The sequence below is a fragment of the Elaeis guineensis genome, chromosome 12 (genome assembly GCF_000442705.2).
Source record: "Elaeis guineensis isolate ETL-2024a chromosome 12, EG11, whole genome shotgun sequence".
NCBI classification, from domain to species: domain Eukaryota; kingdom Viridiplantae; phylum Streptophyta; class Magnoliopsida; order Arecales; family Arecaceae; genus Elaeis; species Elaeis guineensis.
This window is the reverse complement of record NC_026004.2, coordinates 20,178,550-20,201,617: the sequence shown is the minus strand read 5'-3', so window position 1 is coordinate 20,201,617 and position 23,068 is coordinate 20,178,550. Positions and strand designations below refer to the sequence as shown.

The window sequence follows — 23,068 nt, the reverse complement described above, 5'->3', positions numbered from 1 at the left end:
GGCCAGCGGTGCCCTCAGGTAGGTCCTGTAGGATGTTTTGTACTTTGATTTGATGGGGTGCATTCACATCAAAATTGTGTCATCCCTGTCTGAATCAAAAAAAAAAAAAGAAAAAAAGACATTTACTTGAATTAATAATTCCCGCAATGGATCTTCTCCTACGTCTTTTGCTCCCGGTGGACGCCAACACTACAGTCCAAGTTTTTTAGTTGATTCCAAAGGCAACGGCCACTTCCCACGTCGCCTTGCAAGCGACCCACCAGCATATCCCCTCACAAATTCCCACGCCTCTCTCGGTCTCTCAACCCCATGTATATAAACCCCACCACCCCCTCCAAAATCCCCAAAACCAACTCAGTCCGCCACCACCCCCACCACCACTATGCCTCCGGCTCATCATCGCAAATCCCCGATCGAGTGTGAAACCAGGGCCGAAGATGTGATCGACACTCGAAAGACTACTCCCTCGTCATCGCCAAAATCTAAGACGAAGCCATTGCCATTTCGTAGGCTTCTTAGTTATGCTGATGCCATCGATTGGTTGTTAATGGCGTTAGGAACCTGTGGTTGTGTAGTCCATGGCATGGCGCTGCCCATCGGGTATCTCTTACTTGGGAAAGCTCTCGACGCGTTCGGTAACAACATAACCGATGAGGATGCCATGGTTAGAGCACTTAACAAGGTGAGTATATATCTTAGATCAAGGTACTATTGCCATTGGAATAGTAAATTTTAATGGTTTTGTAACTTTTTTTGTTATTTTTGGATATGCTCCTTTAATGATTGTTTGGTGTGGTTATAGGTGGTTCCGTTTGTGTGGTACATGGCCATTGCTACACTTCCGGCTGGAATATTAGGTGAATAAAGTGTCTCCTAGTCTTTAGAATATAAATTTTGTTCTATCTTCCAAATAATATTTTGGTGAATTAAGATTATGTAGATGGTATATAAGAATATAATTAATAAAGGATCAGAAAGCTTTATCATGCACATATCCCGTTCTTTTGTAGATAAATATCATGAGAAAGTTGGTCAACTCTTTCATTGACCAATTTATCTATGTTCTCGTGTTTTTCAAAATAAATAAGTTTCTTTTCGATAGATAGTATTTATTCATTAAATAAGAAAAAAATCTTACCCCTCTATAAGGTGGCTAATAAATTATTTTTCGATCCAACTAGTAAAGTGCTATTTAATTTTATTCTTAAAATGCTCCATTCTTATTTTTAATATCTCTATCATTTAATGCCAACTAAATGAGCCATCCACTTTTTTCAAATAATAGTATGAAGGGTATTATAAAAAATATGAATAAATTTTAGCAATTTATCCAAAAAAATAGTAATGTAAAAAAAATATGGATAACAGATTTTGAAACCACTATTTTATACATAAAAAAATATGAATAAATTATTTTTCTATGTAAATATTATCTATAAAATAGTTATCTAAAAAAATATAAATTTTTAAATAAATTTTTTATCTAAAAAAAAGAGGCACTATATTGTAAATATGGGGACAGATCATAAACCAACCGCTTGTGGCTAAAAGTTTTAGATGATATAGGAAGAGGGTGAATGGTATATCAAGCTACCTCTGCCACTCACATGAAGCCCAGACCTCCCCTCACCTTCATATGAGGCACAACCTTGACATGGAGGGAATTCGAATTCACAGTCTCTGGTGAACTTGTGGTAAGTACTTGAACAAATGATTTCCAACAAACCTAAGCTCTCGTAGCATGTTGATTTACTTACCATTAGATTCCCAAAGTTTTAAGCAAATGAAAAAAAGGTTCAACAACGTATTACGTATATCAGCTTAACATACAGTACGCAGGTCTAGGGCTTGAGCTTACTATGAGTTACAATTAATGCAGAGCATCAAATGACTACCTATTGCATTTAGCAAATTGAATTCCAGCACTAGTTTCACTGTCATTTGATGATTGATCTTTTGGTACTTCTCATTCACAATCAATTTCTTGTATGTTGCTTTATCTTTCTACATGCTTATGCTTTTGTGGACGGTCCATGGGCCAACAGACCAAATGGCCATCAAAATTAAAAGCCAACAACAAGCTTGCGGGTCAACAAATTTTAATAATGAAGGTCCTTCTTGGTTGCAAATTAATTGCTATTTATGTGTAACTAAAATTATAGATCGAATAATTCACAGCAAATTTAGTCATAGGGTCACTGTTTGTTTTGTATGCCATTTGTTCATGCAACTCAAATTTTAGAAGGCGTTTTGTATGGATGATCAACCCAAGATCAAGAAAGATGTGAATGAAGGTAATGAGATCACCATATTTAATTATACCATGATGATCTTATATGGTAGTAATCCCAAATCGTCTCTATTTCTCAAATTACCGCTTGATCTAATGATGTGATACTTATCCTTAAGGTTGGGTATCTAAAATTACCCCAAGGTAGTGATCTTGAATTGAAATTTGAGGACAAAAATATTCATCAATCTAGCAAAAATATTAGTATATCAATATATGATTACTATATTTTTTTTCATATATATATATATATATATATATATGTATATGTATGTGTGTGTATGTGTGTCTATATGTATGTATACATACATACATACATATGTGTGTGTACGTGCGCGCGCGTGTGCATGTGCATGTATATATATATATATATATATATATATATATATATATATATATATATATATATATATATATGTATATATGTATATATGTATATATGTATATATATGTGTGTGTGTATGTATGTATGTACGCACATATGTGTATATATATATATATGTATGTACGTATGTATGTGTATATATATATATGTGTGTGTGTGTATGTATGTATGTATGTATATTATATTGATGTTATATATATAATATATATATTATAATATATAATATATTATATTATAATATATAATGTATATTATATTGTATATACATTATAATATACATTATAATATATATAATGTATATACATTATAATATATATAATGTATATACATTATAATGTATATAATATATAATGTATATATAATGTATAATATATAATGTATAATATATTATACATTATATAATATATAATGTATATATATAATGTATATCATATATATAATGTATATACATTATAATATATATAATGTATATTATATTGATGTTATATATATAATATATATATTATATATATAACATCAATATAACATACACACACACACACACACATAATATCATAATATATTATTAATTATATTATTGACATATTGTTACCGAATGATAATTTTAAATTATAGAAGAAATATATTATTTTAACTTATATTATATAATAAAATTATTTGATATATTATTTCTATTTGCCTTACTTTCCTGATGAAGATAAATACTAGTATTAAAAAATAATATATTACAAGTATGAATAAAAAATATTAAGTCTTTAATAACAATTTATGTAATTTTTGTAGGATTAATAATTTATAGGGCTAACAAATATATTTTTCTATAATATATTAATAATTAATATATTTTTATGAAATATATAGAGGGTAGTTTTGATATAAATGGTCCATAATTTTATATGCCTATAGAATAATAAAAAGGTTACTTGTGGATGTCTAGGAATCTTTAATCATTAAATTAGCATACCAAATATAATAATCTTAGATCAACGGCGATCAGATTACTCTGAAATAAAGATCACTGGTGATCTAAGATCATCTTGATAATCCCATTTTGCCCATCAAATGCCATCTTAGTGTTTTGTTAGTTAACTGCTCAAAAAGATACTTACACATCATAGCTGAAAGGCCATTGTTGCAGCCTCGGTTTCTACAACCTCTCTAATGGCCACTTTGGTTTAAACGAGTTAATGCAACTCGGGAGGTTTTTAGTAGGTTCAGTTCAGGCTCAGGTGTTGTGTGCACCATTACACAAAATTTCAAGGATCGATCTGAACCGTCCATCTTTACAAATATATATGGCAGGTGCCTAGTTTATGTAGGCTTATCCAACAATGCCTAACAAAATACCAGCAACATATAACTGCCTCACTTGCATCTTATGTATAACGGTGTCAGGACATTATTTTTAACTTGTAACACATGGATTGCAGAAATCTCATGTTTCATGCATGCTAGTGAGAGACAAATGGCACGCTTCCGATTGGAATTTCTCAAAGCAGTTCTCAGTCAAGATATTGGAGCTTTTGACACTGATTTAACAACCGCGAAGATAATCACTCGAATAACAAACCACATGAGTATCATACAAGATGCAATTGGTGAGAAGGTAGTATCCATACCTTAGACCCATTTATTACAAAAATATTACTACAAATATGTTGGACTGACCTCCAAAGACAGTAACAAAGCAATGCAAATATAGGGAAATAATAAACACTGGTTATTTATTTGTAGATATTTTTTTTTTTTTTGCAGTTGGGCCATTTCATCTCAAGCTTCTCCACTTTCTTTGTTGGTGTCATCATTGCCTTTGTATGCTGCTGGCAAGTTGGCCTGCTCACTCTGTTGGTGCTGCCACTTATTCTCATCATTGGAGCTACATATACCAGCAAGATGAATATTATTTCAGCAGTGAGAATGCAATATTTGTCTGAAGCAACTTCAGTTGTAGAACAGGTAGTACTTTAGCCTAGATTTGAACAAAATAGATGCTTTTAAGGGAGAGGAAAGGGATCCGAAACTTCGTTATTTTACTCACAAGAAATGATAGCCCTTATGATGGAAAAAAATGATAGCATATATTTTGAATCACAATAGCAAAGATGCAAGATAGAATCAATTTTGCAGCAATCATGAACTTTTCTAATGCAATGCACTTTGTATTTATCTGCAGACTCTATCCCATATCAAAACTGTCTTTTCCTTTGTTGGGGAAATGTCAGCAGTAAATTCCTTCACACGTTGCATGGAGAAGCAATACATCTTGAGCAAGAAAGAAGCAGTAATAAAAGGACTGGGACTGGGATCATTCCAAGCAGCAACATTCTGCTCATGGGCCTTGATTGTTTGGGTGGGAGCAGTAGCAGTAACTGCCAGAAAAGCTAGTGGAGGCGAGACACTAGCAGCTGTAATGAGCATTCTCTTTGGAGCAATGTAAATATTCTAAAAGATTTCTTTTTCATCTTTGATATAGTCATCGTTATGTAGTTTCCAAAAACTAAGAGGTTTCGTTTTCTTATTGAAATGCAGATCAATCACCTATGCTGCACCTGACCTTGAGATCTTTAATCGGGCAAAAGCTGCAGGACATGAAGTTTTCAAAGTGATTGAAAGGAAGCCGGGCATAAGTTATGAAAATAAAGGAAAAACATTAGAGAACATTGTTGGAGAAATAGACATACAAGGGGTGCATTTTTCTTACCCGTCCCGTGAGGACAAGCTTATCCTTCAAGACTTTTCGCTGTCCATACCAGCAGGCAGAGTGGTGGCTTTAGTGGGTAACAGCGGATGTGGGAAAAGCACTGTGATTTCCTTAATTCAACGGTTCTATGATCCAACCAGAGGTTTGCTGCTGCCTTCATAATCTTTAAAACTTAGTACTTCAGAGATAAGCCAAGAATAGTTTCCAAGGACAGAGGCCTTATTCCCAATTTAAGGGATAAGACATGTTCTTTATACTCACAAAGAAATCCATATCATAAAAGGAATATAAGCGTACCCTTGATTGACTGTGCAACAAGTAAAAGAGACACATAAAAACGTGTATATATGTAAATGATTTAGGTACAAAAAGTATAAACTCATGAATGAAAAAAATGCATGCACTCATTTAAAGAGGACAATTTTGATTTATACTATGGGATTGTATGTTTTCTGCAAGAGCTAAAACAGTCAGCTAAGGTTGCAGGTGAGATTTTCATAGATGGTCACAACATCAAGGATCTGGATCTGAAATTCCTTAGGAGGAACATAGCAGCAGTTCCACAAGAGCCATCACTCTTTTCGGGCAACATCAAAGATAATCTGAAAATTGGAAACATGGATGCAAGTGATGAACAGATAGAGAGAGCTGCATCAACAGCAAATGCACACTCATTCATATCCCAACTTCCAGACAAATACTCCACAGAGGTAAGATTCTAAACATTTCCATAAATAAAGCTAATTTCTTCTGATCACTATAAGGATTGAAATGAAGAAAACTGATTCACACTTGACCATTACTTCCATATATCCTGTAACTTCAGTATTAAATTACTAGTGAAAGTCAGGATAACAAATTTTGACAATTAAAATTTACAAAGTGGATTGATCTACAAAGTTAAGCATGGTGACATATGGTTGATAGTATGCATTTTACTAGTAGTGTGGTGATTCCTCTAGAGTAACTCTTAAGGAAAATAAATTGAGATGGTCTAATTTTATGCAGCATGAGCCACAGAAAGCTCCAGTAAGGACTAAGGAGGGAGTCTTGGGTTGAGACCACTGGATCAAGATAATGGAAAGAAGTAGGGTTCAGTGCCAGCATTTCGATCTGACAAGCTAGATCATTTTACTTAGCAGTGATTATTGTCCTTAAAGAAACTTAGAAAGTTGTAGTCCTCCGAAACTGTTTATAGGGTGAAGGAGATAAGACAGTTAAACATGAATATCCTATGGATAGCCTGTCCCATGCCCTAAGTCTATTTATTATTTAATGAAGTTGGAGAGGAAGCAAATATCAATAGTGGGTCCCTCACAAAGAAAATATGCATCCTGCACTAATCCTCCATAAAAATCCCATTATCCTCCTTGCTAAATCGCATAATCTTCTATATAGAAAAGAACTATTTATCAGCATGCACACAACTAGGTTTCCTCACTATTCATCTTATTTATTTTTCTATGCAACTAATGTTTGACTTGATGAGTTCAGGTAGGTGAGAGAGGAGTACAATTATCAGGTGGGCAGAAACAGAGAATAGCTATAGCAAGAGCTATTCTCAAAGATCCTCCAATTCTTCTGCTTGATGAGGCCACAAGTGCACTCGATTCAGAGTCGGAAAAGCTGGTTCAAGATGCCCTTGAAAGAGCTATGCAAGGAAGAACTGTGATTTTGATAGCCCACAGAATGTCAACAGTCATCAACTCTGATATCATAGCTGTGGTTGAGAATGGAACAGTGGCACAGACTGGAACCCACCAAGAATTGCTAGAAAGCAGCAAGTTCTATCGCAACTTATTTGGCATGCAGAATCTGAAGACAGACACTGAAGACAGTGGATCAACGTAGGTGGTATCATAAATAGATAAATAAGGAGAAAACCTGTCTGACTTAACATGACAAGAACAAGTAAAATTTAGTTTACTTTTTGTCATTGAAGCTAAAAATATTTAGGCAATAAAAGGCATATTGCATGCAGAAATATGTTTAACATGGTTGGATAAACAAATTAGCCCAGGCCTTGATATTCCTTGGGACAAGTTAATAGATTCAGGAAGTTGAAGAAATAAAAGAATTTGAATTTAAATAAAATCATGGACACAAATGCAGATAGGTAACATTATGATTTTCTTTTAATTTTTTAAACCAGGGGTATAGATCATACGGAAGAAACACCAGAGACTCCTCAGAATAGTTATACACAAGCTTCTGAGATCTTTGAAGTATCTAAAGAACAGCAAGATCATTTGAGTGAATCTCCAGAGCAAGAAATACAAAAAATCAAAAGAAAACCAGTTCCCTTCTTCAGAATCTGGTTTGGATTGAACAAGCTTGAGCTCGCAAAGACTGCTGTAGGTTCTTTTGCAGCAGCTGTCTCCGGTATTTCTAAGCCACTGTTTGGATTTTTCATCATGACAATTGGAGTAGCATACTATAAGCATGATGCCAGGACGATAGTAGCATGGTATTCGGTAATATTTTGTCTTGTTGGACTTCTAACATTAATTACTCACACTTTGCAACATTTTTTCTATGGTGTGGTTGGGGAAACAGCTATGAGAAACCTCAGGGAGACTCTGTTTTCAGGTACCTTGTCTCACCATTACCATGCTGCCTATGTTAAGTCACTGTACACCCATATCACAAAACTCTGTTGAATATTTCAATAAAATAGCAATTTTATGTTGGAAAGCTACATCAACCTGTTATTTGATTATCAAAGCCTCACATCCAAACAGGTATTTCAAATGAATATTTTGGCAATTAACTGACTAAAATTGCAAATCACCATGGGACTGAGCATCATTAAAAGACAATTACCGATCTAGCAACTCAAACTTTGAATAATTTAATATGTCATTCACTTAGAAACATCATTACAACATCCTTAATATTTTCCCCAATAAGGCACTATACTCTCTCAGAGAATTTTGATCTATAAACTCATGCACAGGAAAGGTACAGATACAGTGTTAAACATGGCATCATATGATTTTAATTTGCAAATTGTCATGCTCAAATTCATATAAAAAACATAAGAAATAGTAATTGTTTATAAAAGCTATAACTAAGCTCCAGTCAAGCATACCAATAAATTTTTCACAGACTGTTGTGATTATCTCAACTCTTTGATAGCATAATTTTAAAAGGATTTCACACAAAAGAAGCTTACAGATGATGCATACATGCGTAAAGTTCATTTTTCTAAAGAATATGTAATGCCTTTCTAGATAATTGAAATACTTTGTTCACTCTTTGTGCAAAAGTAGTTTACAAAATTTCCTACTAATTATGCAGCTGTTCTGCGCAACGAGGTAGCTTGGTTTGAAAAACCTGAGAATAGTGTGGGCTTCCTTTCTTCACACATTGTTGGTGACACATCCATGATCAAGACCATCATATCTGATCGGATGTCTGTTATCGTCCAATGCATCTCTTCAATTCTAATAGCAACCATTGTAAGTATGGTTGTTAACTGGCGAATGGGTCTGGTAGCTTGGGCTGTTATGCCTTGCCATTTCATTGGTGGTCTTATTCAAGCCAAATCGGCCAAAGGATTCTCAGGTGACTTCGCTGTTGCTCACCGAGAACTTGTTGCCCTTGCATCAGAATCAGCAAGCAACATCAGAACCGTGGCCTCCTTCGTACATGAAGAGCAGATACTCAAGAAAGCCAAGCACTCATTAAGAGAACCAATGCGGATCAGCAGGATAGAGAGTATCAAGTACGGAATGGTTCAAGGGGTATCACTTTGCTTGTGGAATATTGCACATGCTGTTGCCTTGTGGTATACTACAGTGTTGGTTGATAAGAGACAGGCGACTTTTGAGAATGGAATAAGATCATACCAGATTTTTTCACTCACAGTCCCTTCAATCACTGAGCTATGGACTTTGATACCCACAGTCATCTCTGCCATCAACATACTAACACCTGCATTTCGGATCCTTGATAGGAAAACTGAAATTGTACCAGATGCACCAGAAAAGATAAGCCTTGAAAGAATTTTAGGCAGAATAGAATTTGAAGAGGTTAGTTTCAACTATCCATCAAGGCCAGAAGTTGTTATACTAGATAATTTCAGTTTAATTATTGAATCTGGACAGAAGGTGGCCCTTGTTGGGCCTAGTGGTGCAGGAAAGTCTTCTGTTTTGGCCCTTCTGTTGAGGTTCTATGATCCTAATGAAGGAAGGATTTTAATTGATAGGAAGGAAATAAGGAAATACAATCTACGATGGTTAAGAAAGCAAATAGGGTTGGTGCAGCAAGAGCCATTACTTTTTAGTTCCTCAATTAGAGACAATATCTGCTATGGAAATGAGGGTGCTTCAGAAACTCAAATAATTGAGGCTGCAAGTGAGGCGAACATTCATGAATTCATAAGCGGCTTGCCAAATGGATATGACACCATTGTAGGCGAAAAGGGTTGCCAGCTTTCTGGTGGACAAAAGCAGCGAATAGCAATTGCACGAACTCTACTGAAGAGGCCTGCAGTACTGCTTCTAGATGAACCTACCAGTGCACTGGATGGAGAATCAGAAAGAAAAGTCATGAGTAATTTAGGATCAAATAAATGGGGTAAGCAAAGAGGGCCATTGTTCAGAAGCACTCAAATTACAGTTGCTCATAGGCTTTCTACAGTGGTTAGTGCAGATGTAATTGTGGTAATGGACAAGGGTAAGGTGGTTGAGATGGGAAACCATGCAACATTAATTGCAGCTACTGGCGTTTATTCAAAACTGTTCCAGCTGCAGAGCCAGATGGAAAGTTAATTGGTTGCAAAATAGTCAGTTTGAAGTTCATTAAGTGGTTTTCAGTATATATGATAGAGATATCGCATGTATTTTGCAAATTCCTGGATGGGCATTACAATAAAGAAGAGATATATGACATAGTTTCAATGTAATGATGATGAACTTATGTGACAGAATCAGGAACCAAGAAAATAGTAATTGATATAATGCTCAAATTCATATGATAATTCCATTAGACGGGTTCACAGATTCATCTTCTTTGAGATCGTCCTTCTAGAACTTAATTAATATGCTATCAATAGTGTTGAGCTGCTCCATCTATTCTCCATGTGCAACCTCAGGATCAACATAGCATAACTAAAACCACAGAGCATATGTTAGATCGGTTATAGGCTAAACTCGTATTGATCTGGGAATATTATATATATGCAGCACCTGATACTGAGGCTCATTCAGCATGTTTACCCCTCTCTTTATCAGCTTCTGTCAATCATTTCTGACTCTAAGAGATCATTCTAAAGCTGCTGTTCTCTGTAAGCATCAACACAATAATGTAAAGTTTAAGAAGCAACAAAACAAGAAACCCCTAAATAATATCAAAAGAACTATTAATGAAGCAGCTATTTTAAGTTGGTGGTAAATGCTTATGAATGCTCTTTAGCCAAATCCTAAGTAGGAATATTCATCATGGGTAAAACAAGCTATTGGAAGGAAAATTCAATCATGACTGAAAGGCATGTCTTTTAGTAAAAGCTGAGTCCAAGTGCACAAAAGAGTATAAAAAATCTTAAACTGAGCTTTTCCTTCCCTGCAAGTACTTGTATACATGCACCCAACTATCCCTGTACCATGCAGACGTGCATAGAAATAAATTTAGTCATGATGGTAACATGTCCAATTTATGCTCTATTTCAGAATTACCCAAAACAATTTACCAGAACTTGCCGCCTTTCACCATCAGCAATGGATGCAAAATATTGTCTTTGTGTCACATCATGTTCATTAAACCAAGGGCTCTCGATCATTGTTGATCTTATTTAATTTCAATTTAAATTAGTGTTTCAGTAGCTTTTTCTTACACAAAATTGAAACATACCCTCACCTAGTTAGAAAAAAATGGTTCGCCATATTATCAGATTTGTAACACCAAGAGTTCAACTATTGACACATATTCTCTTTTTTAAAGAGTTAGGTGTAATCTTGAAACTATATATCCATGGGGAATTTGTTGATTATTTGTAATCATTTGAAGTCCAAAATAACAAAATATGACAACAGTATGCAAATGATTTGGCTCTTCTGCATGGTTAACTCTTGATAATTTGCTGAACGAAAGTTTGCAGTAGAAGCAAAACTATTACCTGTCAACCGAATTTCATAAAATGTTGCCCGTTGGTTCAAAAGTAGCCAGAAAAACTTAATGCTTGCCTCATAACTCAAATACTTGTTTGCATGTTGGCTTTCAACTAGCCATCTCTTTGCTAGTCATGTACTGCTGCTCTTTAAAAACTTCTTTATCAACATGTCCAATTTTATGGTGTTGACAAAGTCTACAGATAAGTTAAAAGCTATCCGTGGCTATCAAATGCTCTGACCAAAATGCAATATCCGTGGCTGCAATGTTGTAACAAGCAATTACAAAGCAAAGAAAGAAATTTTGGAAGCCTACTTTATGAATTACATTTTTTTTGAGGATAACAGTGAGAGTGCACAACCAACCATTTCATTGGATTACTTAATTCTTGCTGTAATGGTTCTTATCGGATATTGTAACAGCTTGTAACAGACAAATAATGACTCTATTAATATTTCATAGTTTTTTTTTTTATTTAAATATATATTTAAATACAGCAAGAAAATCACGAACTTCTACGTGAACTGCTGATATCAGATGATGCTATTTTGAGCATCACCTAATAAAAGCAGTAACATGTGCAAGTGGATTTACAAGCACTAGATTGATTCTGATCATTAAAAGAATGCTTTAAGGCACATTTAATTGCCAAGGGTTCCAATCAACCTGAAGAAATCACTTAAGAAGTGATGGCTTACTCTGTAGCAGTTAATAAGCAACTCTTCAAGCTTCACAAACTGGAAATTGTTCATCACTATAACTATGATCAATCCGTATCTGTATTTACTATAGTTTATCTAAAGGTATAGACATTTTCATTTAATTCAAAGTCTCAAATTCAAGAATGAATATCAGTTGAGAAAGGAATGAAAGAGCTGGTGCACCAGTCCTTATCATTACTTAGTTCTATATTGATTTGGTCCTTTGGAGACACCCTTTTGTATCTGAAGAATTATTGGAAGGAATCACCAATCAATTTACCAATTAAAGGAGCAGACATATCTGTCCAAGTTGTCTTGGTGAAACAGGTTCTCTTACTGATGCAGCGGATTGAATTTAGTAAGTTGGAAGGCAGATTGCTATAGTTGAGAAGGTTTACTCTGTTTCATGGTTCAGGTTTATCTGTTATTTCAACCAATATATGGCTCTCCTTCTTTTAACTAAATTGGTGATAAGCAGAACTGATCAAAGAAGGAAATGTTAGTCAACGGGAGTACTGGGATAGATCATGCAAAAACACAGGCAGGAAGGGTCTTATATTAAGTCAGTGAAGGTGGAGTGAGTAGATAACATCGTAGGAAAAGCAAGTTGCACCTAAAACACTTTGACATGAAATAAACAATTACAATGTGTAGTCCACCAGGTCCATTCTAGTTTTAGCGCTGAAGACTTCATAACTAATTTGGTTACTAATGATATCATGTGGAAGAATAACGTCAAAATTTTACAACAAAAATTAATAAAGATAAAGAAAAAATAAAGACAAGAAGATTTGAACATCTAAGTTCAGAATTCATGGAATATGGTCTCAGTTTCACTGCTCACCTTTCATTGCTGAGTCTGTTATGCTATGCACTTGCAAAAGCAAGGACACGACAGGAGTTATTGCAGTCCCCCTTAGATGTAAAATGCTAAATGACACATTATGTTCGCAATTCAGGCATTTTTATTCTGCATTAATACACTGGTGACCAATTTGAGTTCTGGATTTCAATTTCTTTCCTGATTTCCAATTTTAGTTACGGAAATAAAGCCAGAACAACTGTAAATAGCAACCTGGATATCATGCTTGCTTCATTTAATAATCAAAGACAGACATCTCCAACACATCGATGTACTCAACTCAATTCAACTCACATAGTCACACTGATGTGCTGATCCAGCACATCAATGTGAGTACCACAGAATGCAACGGTAATACAAAAACAAGGTATAACAATAACTTACATGGGCAGGGTCCGAAACCAACAGAGAGAATTTGTTTTCTGATCCATGCAGTCTCTTTTGCATTTGAATCCCAACAATGGTTCGTGAGTGGCCATCATGTACAAAGCCCTGCTCATGGAAGGCCATAATGAAGTGTTACTTCATCAAAGCAGCTTTAAGTAGGCGAGTGAATTTAGTAGATACCTGATTGCAGAAAAAGGAAGCGAATGCCGGCGAGGTGAGGCGTCGCCTGGAAAAATAGAGGAGAACCTTTTTGATCGCGGTTGGGATTGTAATAGCTTTGTAGACCCGTTCCCAAGTATCGGCGGCTTGGCGCCAAGGTTCGGGTTTGGCTGTGATCGTAGTAGTACACGTGAATCTCCGCTTCGGGAGTTTATTCTTACACCCGATTTGGGTAGGGTTTTTTTCCTTTTTTTGGTTGAAATTTGGATAGGGGTTTGGACTTTGATCTAATGACATATACCAATATATGCATATAAATACTATAATTTCAGATGTTTATGCTACAATCTTAGTACGCTTCCCCACACAACTTTGGTCCTCCTTTTCCCTGACAGCGCATATGGCTTTTTCTCTGCTTAATTTCCCACATATTTCTTTTCTTTCTTCTACTGCAGTTTCTGACTATTGATATCGACAGCCTCGAACATGTACTCACATGCTTCGCACATGTTTAGCACCATGCATGATACATTAGCAGACCTTCAAAAACAATTATAGATTTAAAACTCTTAATTTTTTTTGGGGTAAGGCGGCATGGTTATACCAGTTCCCTGAAATAAATACGACCGTTCGCGTCGATTTAGCCACAAAGGAGGGACCGTCCAGTCTACTATCTTGTTCGCCTCTCTGTAAACATGGTTAGCCTCAAATGAGCTCAACGAAACGATCATTCTCCTCATATCCTCCAAAATGGGGTGAGAGACATTGGGATCCATTAGGAGTTTGGACAACCAACTGACGACCCTTCAAACCTATGTCAGGGGCTCACATTAGACCCTCCCAAGCATCTCTCGTCTCTGCCAACCCTTCTGTTGTTCGCCAGCATAGCCCCGTAGTCACGAATCATGAACCCAGTACCACCTTCCGTACCTTCGCCCAAGATATTGTTGCCAGAGTTGATTTTCTAAAATTAAGAATTAGGACTGCGTTTTTTCCTTTCTCCTGCCTTCGTCGCACGGAGAGATACAATCCGGCACGCGGGGGAAGGAGAATGTGGATATGTCTCCCGCATAGAAACCTTCTATGCCCACATCAGCACCTAACATCTGCAGTTCGTACCTCCCAACAGATAACTGCAAAGCAAACGAGTCCCCACCGGAAAAGTGACACCTTTCCACTTAATGTCCTGCCGCACCATCGCCCACGTATTTGGCAATCCCATCATTCATCATTCTGCCCGCAATTCAATTCTGTGGACTCAACTACACCTCTCCCCCTAACTCAATTCCATGTACTCAACTCCCACTTCTCTCTCTCGAAATTAACAAGAATAGAGAAGCCATGGCGGCCCCTTCCCAAGAGGCGTCCCTCTCCTCCCCTCCGCCGCCGCCCGTCAACGAGTGGGGCCCCTACTCTGGTGCGGGCGACTTCGGGACCAACATGCTCATCATCCTCGCCGCCCTCTTCGTCGGGCTCCTCATCGCCGTCGCCCTCACCGCCGTCATCCGCTTCCTCTTCTGCGGCGCTGCCCGCCGCCACCCTTCGCCGGCGGACCCCGAGAAGCAGGTGGCGCCGCCTTCCGCTGCGGAGGCGGAGGGGACGACGCTGGTGTTCACGGAAGGGACGAGGCTGGCCAGGGTGGAGGCGGAGTGCGCCATCTGCCTCGCCGAGTTCGTGGAGGGAGACGGAGTGAGGGTCTTGACGCCGTGTGACCACGGGTTCCATGTCCACTGCATCGAGCGGTGGCTGGCCGCAAGGAGCTCCTGTCCGACCTGCCGTTCCAGCTGCCACGTGGCAGTGGGACCCGGGAGGAAGAGCCCAGTGTTGGAGACGGGGTTATAGGATTTTTTTTTTTTTTGTTTCTATTCCCTTCGGGATATTGTGATATATGTACGCGTTTTGTACAGGAGTAATCGGACATATATAACGGTTGGAAAGAATGTGAGATGTATCCCGGTAACATGGTTGAGAATCTTAGGAGAAGTATCAGCAAAATTTGAAGGTATTGAGATTGTACTGCATGCAACTCTTAGAGTCTGGCTGCATTGGCATGATGTATTGTACAATCCTTTTTTTCTTTTTAAAGCTTCGTTTCATGTTGGAATCCCAGCAATGAGATTGTTGCGATATTATTGGGTTGTATTTTTTTTTTTTTTCTTGTTGGGAGTTGTGTTGTATTTTTTTTATTATTATTCTGGCGCGTGTGTCTTGGTTCTTAATTATGTGCTAAAATGCCAACTTTGCTTTTTAGTGGTTTATGAGCAGATTTTGGGAAGCTCTAAATAATTTATCAGTATAATGCATATGGCTTGAAAAATTTGGAGCGTTTGATAACAAATCTATAACAAATCTTCCGGATCCATTATTGAATATTTTACTTGTTATTTTTCATAGATATATTTGCAGTTGACTGGTTTAATTTATCTGATTTACCCGAAAATGATGGAGCCATTTGGATGAAGAAATTTGGAGAGAAATTTTGCCGGAAAGCACTAGCAATCGGCAAAAGAGCATAGAGCATATGGAAATTCCTATAATTGTAGTGGGTGGAGGGGGTTGGGGGATGCACAGGCAACCAGGTGCGCCTTGCAGATGAGCATTGGGAGTTCTTAGACGTAGGGTTCTTGTTTTTCCAAATATTAAATATAAATTGCTAAACTAACATGTTAGTGGCCAAACTTTTCATCTTTACCCTTTTAATAACGAAAAAAATTTGACTATCTGCCAACTTCTTAGCTTGAAATTTTTCGTATAATGCAAAATAGTAAAATAAAATTATATTATATTTAATACCTAAAGTCCAAGAGTTTTTTTTTTCCCCTCCAGAGCTAAGATTCAGGGGGGGAAGGAATAATGGTCATTGAATGCATTGTGCGTAATTCCATTCTTTAGAATTATACATTGTTTGTACCAAAATCTAATTGCATATAAAACCTAGTAGATGTGAATAACGAAAAAAATAAAATATTTTTAAATTATTATAATTATTATGCTAAAATTATTATAAATACTTTCCAATCAAAATCAATAAAGGATATCTCAAAATAAAAGCCAGTATCATTTATTATGATCTAAAATATATAAAATATTTGAAACTAAAGACCATTTATTCTGAAGCTCTCATGTTGATGTATTAAGCCAGCAAAAAAAAAATAAATAATAGCAATATAGTAAGGAAACAAAACATCGTATAAGCTTTACAATTTGCAATTCTAAATCATTGATTGGGAAGAAATATTTTAAAATATATACAGATGTTTTAGGCAAGATGTTTTTTTGTAAGCTAATTTGGTTGATATTATATAAATAACTCGTGCCATTAATTGCTGATGGTAATTAGATAACTTGTTTGGAGAGCGAAAATTCTGGCAACAAGTGGTGTCTATCTGTTTAAGCAATCATAAAATAAAAAGCATTACTAAGATCCGAGGGAGTTTGGAAACAAAATTTAGTTCCATTGGTTGGCACTGAAACATTGAGGTTTCTAGTTCAATCTTGCTTGGTAGCGGCGGCCCCCTCTCTCTCTCTCTCTCTCTCTCTGTAAACATGGCAATTAATACTCTTCTTGTGAGACTGGTTGTTTTAATTTGCAGCATATGGCCATATAATATTGCCCGCTGCTTTGACCACGTAGTCAAACACTTTATTTTCTACTTTTCAACAGCGCTTATGTGTAACTGCGTGCTACATCCGATAGTTCAGCTACATGTGATTGTTAGTTGGAGTTTCAACTAAATAAACGTTGGTGGGAGCAATTTAGGTGGAGCAGGACTTATTTAAAGCAGGCTAGCATTTTACCCAAAAAAAAAAGCAGGCTAGTATTGTACAGTGCGAATGCCTGCAACTTTTAACATTATTGGTGGATATTAGTTCCACTTGTGACAGGATGTTGTGCAGTAAGACAGTCCAAGAGAATAAATTAGGTTTTCAAAAAATTTTTATAATTTAAAATAAATATATATATAATTTAAATAAATTATATAAAATATATAAAAAATAGTGAAAAATATGCAGTAATATGAAGTAATAACTAAAGCAAGATAAAGAAATCAAAGCCACATATAAAAATCAAATTTTATAGTACTTCGATGTTAAGTACAATACTTATATCCACTCTCTAAGCAGTCTCTTGAGAATTTCAATTATAATCACCAAGATTACAGCTCAATTATTTTACTGGAATCACAATTAAATCCAATTGATTTTCCTTAGGCACACCAACCAAAACCTTTTTCCAAACTACTCCTAGATTTTTACATAATCCAGTTCAAGGTTTGGATGAGTCTATCCTCACATTTCAATTCTTATTGAAACTTGTACATAGCAAAAGAAGGAATATAGAATTTAATCACAAAAAACAAGCTCCTTAATGAGCAAATAAAAAGTCGCTGAAGCTCAATTTTAAAAAGTGAGAAGCTTTGCAATTAATGTGCCTTCCTTATTCTTGAAAATCATTTGGATGCATAAAAAGTAGGTAATTGGAGTTGAGGATTTCTTTTTGAATGCTCACTAAATATATAATTAAAAATTTAGCTCTTTTTTTTTTAAATTCTGGCGTTCAATGCACTAATCTAATATTTTATTCGATTCTCTTATTTCACTAAAGCATGTGGTACCCATAAATCCTTATTAGAATATCCAAACATGAGTTTCTAGCCGTTGAAGAGGTTCTATACAATTTTATAGTTTCTGAAAAACTAGCCGTTGATCCTATCGGTTGTAGTGGAGTCAACTCGAGCAGATCTAGGGTCGATTGAAGCTTTCTTTGAGTTGACTCGAAGTTTTCAGGAATCGACTCAAGCACTACTCACAGAAAATCATCTCTCTGTCTTTCCTGAGAGAGTCGACTTAGCTTTTTGGGAGTCGACTCAAGATCTATGCTACTTGATGCTAATATATAGGAGTCGACTCAAAACGTCTAAAGATAATCTTATTTTCTTGAATTTTTATGTTGTGGCCTTCTTGAACGTTGCTTTTTTAGATCTTTAAGATGGATAGTATTAATTCTTTGAAATATGACTTTAACTTTCTGAAATCTCTTTTCAAATATTTAAATAATTTATTAACATCAATTATATATTTGAATATTTTATTTTTTATTAAAATCAATTCAAGAGCTAACACGGAACCTAGTATTTGAATATGGATTCTACGTAGTGTATACTTTATATTGCAGAGTCAGCTACAATATTCCACGGCTATCATGGATGCCATCAAATAAGGTGCCTTTATGTATTATACATGGTGCGTTTTATTTGATGGCCGTCCATCCAAGCATTGCACTGAGCTCTACAGTACAAACAATGCATCGTAGATATTCCTGAGCCCCGATACTCAAGAATATATGATGGTCTCTTGTGTCAGAAAAAGAATTAAATTATGGAGTAAGAATTGAGGTGAAGTCGAAATCTTACGCACTTCTCTATCATATTAAAAATGGTGGAGATATCAGTAGTAAAATAGTCCAGATTCAATGTTAGGCACTTCTCTATCAAATCTCACACGGTAAAATGCAAACAAGGTAGGTCCAATTCTTAAATTTTTCTTTCTTATTTTTTTTTCAAATGTCGTGTCACACCTATAGTCTATTCGTTGATCCATATTTAGAGGTGGAAATGTGACTGGTTGAGTTAGCTCAAAGATCGATGCAGACCCATCCAAGACCCAAAGACCTCTCTTAAACCCAAGCCAACCTTACATTCATAATGAAACCGAGGTCAAGAGTTTGAAGCTACGACAGCACAGCAAGACACCTATCAAGCATAACGTACATAGTGTTTGACCCAAGCCAACCTTATCTTCAATTTGAGCTCCTTAGCCCATACCTAACTAGGTCTCAATTTTTTGAGCTTGTGTTCAAAATCGGATTGCCCTAGGTTGTGTTGGTTTGGTCCGGATCCAGACAGGCTTGTAGATTAATTTAGCCAAGTTACTTATAAATGCTCCCATGCCATGCGAGCAATATCTAAATAAAACAAAATGAACCAGGGATGGTAATGTGTAAGTATAATGCAGATTTTAATTTTAAACAATCCAATAAAACTAGTAAAATCTTAAGAAAAAAAAGATAAGCATCTAATATATGCATGTGATATTATTTACATCGTACATAGATTGGCTACAATAAAAAAACCAATACACCAAAGTAGGCATCGGTACCAATTGTATGGGCTGAGTGAATATGGTATGCATCCACGGAAGCAAGAATTCTTGGTTTAGGATGAAGGCTTAGTGAAGTGGGGTCCAAATATGGTGGATAGCCGGCAGTTACAATTATTTATATATGAGAAGAGTGGTCAAACTATATATTGTGTATGAAAATAATAATCTATATGACACACAATAACAAAACCAAGTGCTTATAATGGATAATGACATCCAACCTCATACAAGGCATGATGTGATGGTGATGTTTGCATCTTATCTCAATAATTTAATTAGTCGGGAATCATGAGCAAGTACTATGTGGATAAGATTGAGAGGAGTCCAAATAGATGAAAATTACATGACCTTGATTGAGCTTAATAAAGTTGAGCCATGATAAATTATAAAAATCCTACTAAATATGGAGACATAAGCTAAAGAGGTAGAGTTTGGCCTTGATATTTATAAGTAGGCCGAAGGATCTGGATATGATTATGACCAAATATGATGTATAGGTACGAATGACAAGCTAAAGAATGTTAGATCATGATCTGGTTTGTGATTATACTGCATGTGGGATCATAAGAGTGAACTTTTGGAACCATTGAAGATCATGGATATGTGGATAATTCTAAGAATCAATTGTTGTTTTATAATATTGTACTATATAAGAATAAGTAAATTAGTACTTTGCAAGAGATCTTTTGACATCTAACATATCAAAATTCTTTTTTTATGTTATCTTAGTTTTATTTTATCTTATACTTTATTTACCACTATGACTTTACTTTAGTAGCAACTAATTTAGATCTTTACTACCATAGTCCAGGCTGTATGTTATATCTTTTCAACTTCATCTTTTTTAAATAGCTGTATGATGGTGGTAAAAGTCTTTGAAGATCAAGACATCTTGATCCATTCCAACTATTCCAATGTTGATGGTATGTCTATGCACCTATCTACCTCTTATCATCAGTAATATCACTCTTTCCCTCAACCGACAAGTTCTATGGCATATCTAGATGGGACAAGAGGGGTCAAACAGATATGTTTATGTGGGTTTAGGTTGGATTTGTTCGAGTTGTTTAATAACTCAGCTCAAACCTAACGTAGGCTGCAGCTAATCCCTCCCAAACTCCCACCGCTTTTAGGTTGGGCTTGGATTGGTTTTGAGTTAACTTGTCCGATTTCCATCCTTGGCTATTTGAATCAATAGTACTTAAGCTAAAATTTATGAAGCCATCAAGATATTTATTAAACTTAAAATCCATAGGCAGTCCTAATGTTACACCATATAAATCTTGGTCAAATGTCAAAAATCTGGTCCGACATTTTATTCACCAATAGATCATTGGGGAACTACCACCAAGATTGGTGCATCCATTTTTTTTTAATAGAACTTTGCATTTCTTGTTGATAATATATATCCAAAAATTACAATGGTAAACATTGGTAGTCTTACTCTTGTTGTTTAATATTTACATAGTGCTCGATAATCAAAATGTTTTCTTCAAGGGCACAATCTGGTTGTTGAGTTCATGCATGATGGCTTATCAAGGTGCACAATGATCTATAAATTTTGCTGAATAATTGAAGAAATAAAACTATGTAGAAATAAATAATATATTAAAATGAAAAACCAATTTTTACAGTCCCAAAGATTACATCTATAAAACGAAATTGCAAGGAGTGCTAAGATGGCATCGCACTATCTCTTCTACCATATACTAACCATTGCTAAATTGATCTTCACAGAGATCCATCGAGCAATGCACCAAGTAATTTAGTCTAGTACTGCTACTAGTTGCCTTGCTGTTATACTTATAAGACAGACCAGAGGAAAGCTTAATGTATACCATTCGTCCAACAGAAGAAACTCTGGGCTAAATTTTTATTCCACTAACTCAAAAAGGAAGTGTGGCTCCCCTTCTATTGACTAGTGCAAATGATTGGTGCGAACAAGATAACTAAATATTCCAAATAACTGCCACTAGGGATTTTAGCACTCCCCAGTCCAAGGTTTCGGCCTAAAAGCATCGTTTCTTGCGCCTCATGCTTTTAGCATCCTTCGGGGCTCACAACTTGGTAAATATCAGCGCAGTCGAACCCAAAGCCTGATGACTTAGCAAGGCCCATCCATTTGACCTAAAATTAAGACGGAGAGCTTGGAATAGGACCTTACCTTAGTGCATAAGTATATATATCCTATCTCTAATCATCTGAGGTAAGAATAAGCCTGACAACCTACATCCATATCAAATCTAGTATGCTATTTTTGATCTGGAGTACCATATGAATTGCCCCAGGTTAGGACAGGTTAGGTTGGTTAAGTCTGCATCTTAGTTAATCCAAGTCCATACAATTTGACCTAGATTTTGATTGGAATGCTTATTATAGAAATAAGGGTACCATGTTGGGTTGATAGCCATGTTCTATGTATTTAAGCTCGGTTTTGTCACTCAATTTCGAACCCAAGGCTGAGCCCATTTAAAACTGGCTTGATCTTTTTTTCATCTCATGCCTAACCCAAGTTAACATTCATTTGGCCAGTTCGAACCCAGAATGTGAGTTGGACTTGGACCAGGCTAGTTTTGGGTTCACCAAACCTTCTTAACCTTCACTTCCACGTCAACATAACCCAGCTCAGGCTGACCAAATGCGTACATCACGTTTCGTCAATTCAGGAAACTTATAAACGCCCCTAGATGATCAGTGGGCTCTCATTTCGCTTGGCACGTGGAATTATCAACTCCATCACATTAATTCTACAAGAAAAGGTGGGAAATAACAAGTAACAGATAGAGCTCTAATCTGGCAGCTGCTTACGCCTGCGTTACTAAATTGGCTCTTACAAATTGCCATGGGAAACACATTCTAGGACAAAAGATACAAGGCGATAGTCCGTTGGTATTCTAAATCGAGAGTCGGAGGGAGAGAAAGAGAGAGATTAGTTTACTGTTCTTCAAGTTTTTATGATTTTCCTTAGAAGCATTCTCTAATGGACAGCATTAGGCTATTAATGGCCGCTATGAATCAGCTAACGTTGCAAGATGAGTGTTTAATATGCCTTAATTTCTCTTCTACGTGTGATGTCCTCTCTCTCCTCTTCTATTGTCGTCCTTCCTTCTCTCCTCACCGTCTCTTTCCCTCTTGCTCACCTAACCTGCCTTCTTTATCTCCTTAGGTCCCCATGATGGAAGAAGTGGATAAAATAAGCAATGAGCTTTCAGAGAAGGGTTCATATTGTCTCCGGCCATTAACGCCATTGGAACGGTTTTTGCTCGGTGAAAGGGAGCTGCATGTTTCAAAGAAACCAACACCGAGGGAA

The 23,068-nt window shown here is 36.1% G+C and overlaps 2 protein-coding genes and 1 long non-coding RNA gene across 3 annotated transcripts; 2 read left to right on the top strand and 1 right to left on the bottom strand.

Annotated features, from left to right (window-relative positions):
* Positions 1–276: 276 nt before the first annotated feature.
* LOC105054801 (ABC transporter B family member 19-like) lies at positions 277–10,151 on the top strand. Its single transcript, XM_010936395.4, has 10 exons — positions 277–682; positions 803–857; positions 4,106–4,281; positions 4,431–4,631; positions 4,849–5,108; positions 5,205–5,518; positions 5,863–6,086; positions 6,871–7,223; positions 7,529–7,965; positions 8,677–10,151. Exons 1-10 carry the CDS (start codon positions 383–385, stop codon positions 10,149–10,151), a joined length of 3,795 nt encoding a protein of 1,264 aa, XP_010934697.1. The 5' UTR covers positions 277–382.
* LOC140852938 (uncharacterized) lies at positions 10,069–14,794 on the bottom strand. The gene is made up of 4 exons (XR_012135973.1): positions 13,618–14,794; positions 13,435–13,542; positions 11,495–11,683; positions 10,069–10,664 (listed from the first exon to the last, which is right to left on the bottom strand). It is a non-coding gene; the product is annotated as an uncharacterized lncRNA (long non-coding RNA).
* Positions 14,795–14,814: 20 nt separating this feature from the next.
* On the top strand, positions 14,815–15,728 carry LOC105054720 (RING-H2 finger protein ATL79). The gene has a single exon (XM_010936290.4). It carries the CDS (start codon positions 14,938–14,940, stop codon positions 15,436–15,438), a length of 501 nt encoding a protein of 166 aa, XP_010934592.4. The 5' UTR covers positions 14,815–14,937; the 3' UTR covers positions 15,439–15,728.
* The last annotated feature ends 7,340 nt before the right edge of the window (positions 15,729–23,068 follow it).

Excerpts from the sequence above, each read along its gene's own strand:
- LOC105054801 (XM_010936395.4), top strand. The coding sequence starts at position 383 with ATGCCTCCGGCTCATCATCGCAAATCCCCGATCGAGTGTGAAACCAGG. Across the intron at positions 5,109-5,204 it reads AGCATTCTCTTTGGAGCAAT|ATCAATCACCTATGCTGCAC; the intron begins GTAAATATTCTA and ends ATTGAAATGCAG. Across the intron at positions 6,087-6,870 it reads CAGACAAATACTCCACAGAG|GTAGGTGAGAGAGGAGTACA; the intron begins GTAAGATTCTAA and ends TGATGAGTTCAG.
- LOC105054720 (XM_010936290.4), top strand. The coding sequence starts at position 14,938 with ATGGCGGCCCCTTCCCAAGAGGCGTCCCTCTCCTCCCCTCCGCCGCCG.